Source organism: Oryzias latipes, chromosome 3 (assembly GCF_002234675.1).
Source record: "Oryzias latipes chromosome 3, ASM223467v1".
Lineage (NCBI taxonomy): Eukaryota > Metazoa > Chordata > Actinopteri > Beloniformes > Adrianichthyidae > Oryzias > Oryzias latipes.
Window position 1 is genome coordinate 31,071,803 of NC_019861.2, and position 7,722 is coordinate 31,079,524.

A 7,722-nucleotide genomic window follows, 5' to 3' on the forward strand; every position below is an offset into this window, starting at 1 on the left:
CATGCCTTTTTTTCCCTTCTCCATGGCCCTAATCCTTTTCCGTACATCTCTTATGAATTTGTTTTCTAAATATGTGTTTTTATGCTTAAAAAAAAAAAAAAGCAAAAACACTGGCTTTCAGGTTTGTTTGTTTTTTACAAAGCTGTAAATCTCTTCTTATGCAATTTTAAGTATAACTAACAAAACCAGCTTTTTTGTTGCATTGACTGCATGAATGATCCCAAATTCAAATCATTACGACTCCAGTTTGATCTGGACGGCAGACTTTCTGCTGCTTCCAAACATCCTGTTTTATCTGCCTTCCGCGTTACAAAAAGCAAAGGCTGGAACACCTGGATGTGGTTATTTACTCTGCGTCTCAGAAAACACTTGGCAGCAAAGACTGTTAATGACAGAGACAAGACAGACTGCTGGTGGGTTGCGTTTTCCCCTCTGCTGATTATCAAATAGAACTTTATATCTAATAATTAGGAGCTCAAAGCTTGCAGGCAGGAGACAGACAGAGATGGCTACAGCTTTCAGTAGGTCTGCATTTTTATTTTCAGCCCAAAGACCCAGATGAATGATTGGAGGGATTAGCATACAAACGAAATGTTGTTTTAGCACACCACGCTCATTTGAATAAATCAAGACTTTAGAGAATGGAATGTGCTTGTTAAGGAATACGTCCCCCCCCCCCCCCCCCTGTGATGGCTGAGACGGAGCCGGAGGTTAGGAGGAAAATGTCGTGTCTCCAAGCGCAACACAGACAAGATACATTTCACCACAAGCTTTCGGAAAAACAATTCCTTCTGTGTTTTTGAATTCCTTCCTTTGTGACAATATAATTGCATCATTTGATCTGATCACAGAAAAAAAAAACAAAAAAAACAACAGAACCCAGGTCCAGAAGGAGTGTCACAAAAAAAGAAAACTCTTAAAACTGAACATTATTTTTGGCAGCAGGAGAGCTGTAAATACCTTGTGGAGTGTAGTTTGAACTTGAAATCTAAAGTGGTAATAAATATTGGAGCCTGTTTTTTGCATTTAAAGTTCCCCTCCATTCATCTTTGATCTATTGTAAAAGCACATTTTGATTATGGCAGTTTAAGCCTAAATCTTGTGTCATTATAGGACATAGTTTTTTGCAGAGCAGCAAAAGTTCATTAGAAATGTGCCTCAGAGTTGTGGGCGGGTCTGTTAGCGTCAAGCAACCCCACCCCCCTTCCCATTGCTGAAGGCTCTGTTTACTTGTTCTCCAACTAGTTTACAGCCCCTCATACCCCTATCCTAACAAATTTACTATGATTTAAAAAAAACTCAGTAATGTCATGTCTAGCATAAATTTCTTATTCAATTAACTTTAGGCAAAGGGCTTTTATATTGAAAAATGCATGAAAGTTGAAGAGAATCCAATTTAACCAATCTTCAAAACAACCAAGATTTCTCTCCTATTAATTAGATATTTTATCCAATTATGCAAAAAAAACATGGATTGGATCAATAGTGCCTTCTTTATACAGCAAGAAGCACGAAAAAAAAGCTTGGTAGCCTTCTTGAAAAGTGGATTTTGTGAAGAGGTTACAGACTTGTAGTTCTCTCTAAAGAATAAAGGTTTCTCACCACAGCAGAGATGCAGTTGCGCCTGAGGTTAAGTTCAGTCAGAGAGTTGAGGCCCTGGAGATTTTCCAACCTTGAGATGCAGTTTCCTGAGAGGTTCAGTACCTGTAGCTCATTCAGGTGAGAGATCTTTTCTATTCTGCAGATCTGATTGAAAGCATGTAGAAAAAAAGTCACATACCGTAAATAAAAGATGATGATGATGCTCTGTACCTCTGCAATCATCTCAAATAACATTTTTCAGTCATTTGCTGTCCATCAAGCCATGACTCCCATTTGAGTGTGAACATAACAAAAATGTAGCCAGGGGAACGGCAGCGGTGAAATCTTATCCTGTTTATTCCACCTGTGTGTCTGGGAGGTATTATTTGGGAGTGGCGGTGACATTTTACATATTTCAGAAGAATCGCTGGTAGCTGCAACAGAGAGAGGAACACTTCGCATGGGAGGCATAAGGGGGCAACAAGAGTTTAAGGGTTATGTCATAGAATAAAAGTCTTAGTGATTCTACAATGACACTTAAAACAGCCTTTTTAGCTCTATAGAGCAAACGTGTTCTAAGGCTGGTGCAGAATATCACTGAAACGATCAATGTATGTTTTGGAGCATGATAGTTCATGCACTTTGGACCAAAATCTTATTTTGTTGAAGTTTTTCTGGTCCTATTCTACCCCTGGACACAACAATTGAGGACTATAACTAGATTACTAGCATGACCGGAATTTTAATAAAACTAACATCGTCAAAGCATCGTTCATAAGTTAAAAGCTTACGTTTTTGATAATCTTATAACCTGCAAATATTGAAGCTTGTCAAGACTACCATCTGTAATTTTCAACAGTCAAATGAGTGATAGGAAAAAAACAGTTCTGTTGAAAATAAGAAATGTATAAACCCACTATTTCTTATATAGGGCAGAAGTCCTAAGGGCCAGATTGTTTTTGCTATTCTTACTGCACCATTGGGCAATAATTTCCTCCCTGCTGCCTGAAAACTTTAACATTTCAAACATAGGACCCGGTGAAAATTAATTTTGGGGAATCGTGAAAGTCACTTCCAAAATAATAATGATACAGTTTGGTGATTTTCACTGTTTCCCACAATATTGGGGGGGGGGGGATAAGTAAGCTTTTGTTCGAGTGATCTTTAGGAAAATTCACACACATGCTCCCAGCTTAAGTTTACAACCACAGCCAGAGTTTTGACCTTTGACCTCAGGAAGAGGCAATCATCTTGAATTTTATTTGGGAAAACAAAAATATACATTTATCCTTTAGCACTAGCTACAAATTTAAACTCCTCACATCATAACTCCTCAGGCATCACTGGGAATCTAGTTGTTGGTTATAAAGTTTTTGGTCTTTAAATGGCATTAGAGCAACAAGTGAGCGAAATTAACTTATCTTTTGCTCGCACTTTTCTTTTTTTATCTATGCACTTCATTTCTGTAATGAGTTTGATAAATCTGTGTGATTTTTTTTGTACTGACTACAATTAATGCTTGAAATACATCAAATTACATAAATTATTATTCAGTTGCTTTGCAACCACACAAAACGAGGTTTGAAGGTCAAGCTGCTGTGTGAAGGGACACCTGGTTTGCTGAGAACAATGGATTTTATCATCTGCTCCACAATTTATGTCTGAAGTTAAGCAAGACTGACGACGAAGGGATCATTTCAAACAGATCCAGAACAGTAGGAGTCTTTTCAATGATAAAATCCAAAGTTATACCAACAACAGCACCATTTTACAAGCTCTAGAAATACACAATGAAGGCACCGTTTATGATGGGGGGGGAAATGACTTTCATCACAATTAGAAAGTGGTCGCATAAAGAGCAGCCAACACCAGAAAGAGAGGAAGTCTGAGCAGAGCTATGGAGGAGCTCTCCAAGGACCAGAGTGGGCGGCATGCTGGCAAAACACCAATTTGACCGAGGGGAGCCTGTTCTCTCGCCTGCTTCCAGGAGCCTGAAGAAATTCTCATCAGGCATCATTTGAGCTTTAAAAAGTTTTACTATAAAAAGAGTCAAGCTTCAGCGGGGAGGCTGAGCGGGCTCCAACAGTAGATTTAAACATAAATGACTAAAAAGAACAATAATCGGAGACTGCTTGAAGCCAGAGCTGAAAGTGCAGCAACAGTTGAGCCCATTTGATAAATTAAGCTTGGGTCACTGGAGAAATGATCGTGGGAGTAAAGCCAAGACAAGAGCCTGTGAAAAATAAAGAAGTGCTGCAGTTTAAGAGAATCCCCACGTAATTTTGACTCCTTTTTGATATATCCACAGTAAAATACATCTTAGATTTCTATTCCTTTGTAGACCAGTGAGCTAAGAAAATGGGTTCAGTTTAAGCATGATCTGTGATGCCTCGTGTCCTGCAGTCATGTCCGTGTCTATAAAGCTACATTTCAAATGACGCTTGGGCAGGAAGGGAGAGCACAAACTACTGGTGCCAGTGGGAGTAGGACTCCGAAATACCCCAGTCCTGCATACTTTTTCCCCCTCTTCTGATTCAAATAACTGAGTCAATGTCGGGTCTTTACAGCACTGATGGGCTGCGTACTCGAGGACCAGGGTAGGAAAACACTGCTTTTACGTGTTGATTGGCACAGCTTAATGCATGCTGCGGGTCTAGAAACACTTAGATACCTGATTGTCGTGCAAATCCAGGACGTTTAGTCTGGACAGGTTTTCCAGGCAGCAAATTTTCTTGATTCTGAAAATAAAAAATATCATGAAATGTAGTGCATTTATAAACCACAACCAAGTATGTTGTCAATTTGGATTGTGTTTTTGCAAAAAAAAAAAAAAAAGGTTAAGACTAATAAGACTAATGTATTGAGAGTTATTATAAAGCTCTTGATCAGTTCCTGCACCATATATGACAGACTTGAACTTAATATTACATGTAAAGACTAATGCTTTTTTCATTTGGGACTTTTAACAAACCTGTTCCTCCCCAGCAAGAGGACTCTAAGAGATTGAAGAACTTCAATGCCAGACATATCAGAGATGTAATTGTCATAGAGGTTCAAAAAAACGAGATGCTGTAGATGTGACAGAGGCTGGATCCTTGAGATCAGGTTACACTGGAGGTTGAGAAACTGGACTTCGTTCATGTCATCCAGTTGAGGGAATATCTTCAGAAAGCGCCTATAGAGAGAAGGTGAGCAAAATAAAACTTTACATTTCTTTCCCATCTTCTGATTTCTTTTAATTATAAGTTAATGATAGAATATAGATTTGCGCTGAGTATGCTTCAAACTGCTGTTTCATGGTCATAACAACTGTTTACAAAAGAGAAGACTAGGCATTTACGTTGACTTTGCTGCCATCTGGTGGCCAACTTAAACATTTTCCAAATTCTTGATGCTTCAATTTTGCAGATATGTTGCACTTAGCTAAAACAAGTGATCAGTAAATTAACAAATACAATCCTTACCAGTTGAGGAATTACTAATAAAGCATAAAATACCTTTCTAAGTCAAGTTGGTGACAGCTTGTAACAGCAGGCAACTGGGTGAAAGAGAAACCAGCTACAGTGTTGTAATTACTTCCTGAAATAAATAATAATAAAATAAATGAGGGACAGAGGGACAGAAGGACAGAGGGACAGACAGACAGACATACACACAAGCATGTACTCAAGATTATTTTGTGTAATATTGGAATACAAATATTTAGACATTTACCAGATTGCTTGTGATTTTCTACAACAAGCTGGCAGCAAGTGGCCCCTTCACTGCAGGTCGGTCTCCTTGATTTCCTTCTAGCTGTATTTACTGCGTGTGGAACCAGGCCAGCACCTGCCAACAGTGCTGCACTCTGCTCAGACAAATCTGCTCTGTCCTCATTGGCAGCTCTGCTCCGGCTCCATGTCTGCAACCGGCTTCCTGCAGACAAAGCTGTACAGCAGGAAAGTCATCCATAAACCGTGAAACTCATATTTGAAGTGTGATGAAAAGCTGTGAGGAAAAATTGACCTACTTGGTGTAGAATTGTTCTTTTGCTTGATGTTCATGTTTGTTTTGTGAAAGATCTCGGTCTGTAAAAACAGGAAAACAAACTCAGAAATCAACAAGCTTGTAAACTGTGAATCAAGCGTCTGCAGAATTCTTGAGATTTCTGTATTTGTAAAAAGTATCAAATTATGTAGAAACTATGAGCATTTTTGGAAATTTCCACCAATTTCTGGTGTATTCAAGTTCATTCTACAAACTTGGATTTTAAGGAGAAGATTTTGGTTATATCATATTTTCAATCTAAAACCAACCATGGTATTTTGGACATTTCTTTTAGAGCATTAAGTATTCAGATTTATGTCTTTATCTGTGTTTACAGATGTCTTTGATTGACAGCTGGTGCTTTACATTAAACTAATAAAATAAATAAGAGTTTATCAAAGAAGGCTTGAGTCTGTCATTGTTTTATTACTAATAGGTGCCTTTAGTGCACCAAAACACCCAGACAACATTATGCGTTTATTATTGTGTTTTGTTTTGTTTTATTTATTCTCTGATAGTAACATAATGGTGGTCCCCTGAAAAAAAGAATTTCAGGAATGACAAAGCTCTTTTTCCTTTTTTAACATCTTTTGTTTGTGTTTTTAAGTTTTGTACGTGCACTCTTTGTTTGCTTTATCATCACTCACCACCGTCTTTGCTGGTTCTGGTGCGCGTGACTTGACAGTTGTGACGTGCAACCTGCACCTGTTGACCTAATAAAAATGAAAGAAGAAAATGACAGCAGGCAGATTTGCTTTTAAAGACCATTGTAGTTATAGACTTTAGATTTTATTTTTTAATTACCGCGAGAGTGAGAAAGCCCGATGCATCACACAAACTGTCGGCGACTTTATCAGAAACACACGCGGTCTTATCTGACTCCATTAGCCAAAGTTTGTCAAAGTAAAAAAAAATCTGTTTTCCTTTAAGTTATTTCCTTATTTAAAAAAAAAAACTAAATTTAAGGCGACAGAATCACATTTCTCAACACCAAAAACCAATATTTATCATGTTCCAAACGTTACAAACATTTGTCGAAGAGCTGCGTAAACTGTGTTACCATAGCAACCACTATGTTGGTTACGGCGACTTCCCCGTGTTACACAGACATCCCTCCGTAGAGAAACAAGACATTGTGTGTGTACTACTTTACACTTTTGTTGCTTTTGTTGTACTGTGTCGTAGTACAAGTAGTTTTACTTTTCCCAGCAAAATCCAGCAAAGTAGTGAGTAACAAAGCATTCAAGTGTCACAATACATCTTCACCTGAAGGACAAAACATATTTGAAGACTATGAAAAACAAAATTTTTCAAAGAAAATGTTTGTAAAGAATGTTTAAAATAGGCTATTTTTTTTATATTCTTAAATAGGCTATTTTATTTTTTTGTTTTTTTTTTATAAAATAAAATGAAAAAGATAAAATAAAAAACTTCCCTTAGATCTTCTATCCCTCTCCAACAGTCTCTTGAAACCCAAACTGGTTTTACTCTGAGGAGCAAATAATACCAACAATGGACACCCCTTTCCCCAGCAAAGGAGAAAAGAATTTACAATCACCCAAATCCACTTTGTTAGCCCATTAAACTTCCAACCAATAGGGGTCATCTTGAACACTTTCTCACTATGAGTTGGCCCACCTACAGCCCAAACCAACTCTCTTGCCTCTGAAACTACTTCAAGAGATGAACTCTTTAATAACTAGATAAACTATTTAACTGATTTGGTTTTTACTCATAACTTCAGTTTCTTTTTATTTATTTTTTAAACCTATAAACCTATTTCAGACAAGTTTTGAAATTCAGTGACGCAAGCAGAAACGGGGTCAGCAGGGACCCACAGGTTAATATTTAGGCCAACCATGTTTGCTAAGCACCATCAGTCTTGTTTGCATTGGGCATTTTACTGAGAAATAGTCCGAGGGTCAAGAGTACAGTTTGACAATCACGTTTCCCAAAAGACGACACCCATTTACATCGCGCTCTCACTTTTGTGGTACTAAAAAAGTACATGACATCTGCTGTCCAATGGCTTCCAGTCAATGGTTGGTATATTGACAATTTCCCAAGTATTTGATGTTAAGATAAACAAGATAGGCATAAATGAGGAAACCATCA

At 37.8% G+C, this 7,722-nt stretch overlaps 1 protein-coding gene across 1 annotated transcript in view; it reads right to left on the reverse strand.

The window, feature by feature from the left end:
• lrrc49 (leucine rich repeat containing 49) overlaps window positions 1-6,763 on the reverse strand; it is a gene marked incomplete in the record, with an annotated part of 18,528 nt that extends 11,765 nt beyond the window's left edge. The window contains 8 exon segments of the mRNA XM_023953652.1: window positions 1,603-1,746; window positions 4,253-4,319; window positions 4,553-4,756; window positions 5,079-5,160; window positions 5,296-5,508; window positions 5,591-5,648; window positions 6,255-6,320; window positions 6,412-6,763. Coding sequence (XP_023809420.1) covers window positions 1,603-1,746; window positions 4,253-4,319; window positions 4,553-4,756; window positions 5,079-5,160; window positions 5,296-5,508; window positions 5,591-5,648; window positions 6,255-6,320; window positions 6,412-6,492 — 915 coding nt within the window.
• Window positions 6,764-7,722: the final 959 nt, after the last annotated feature.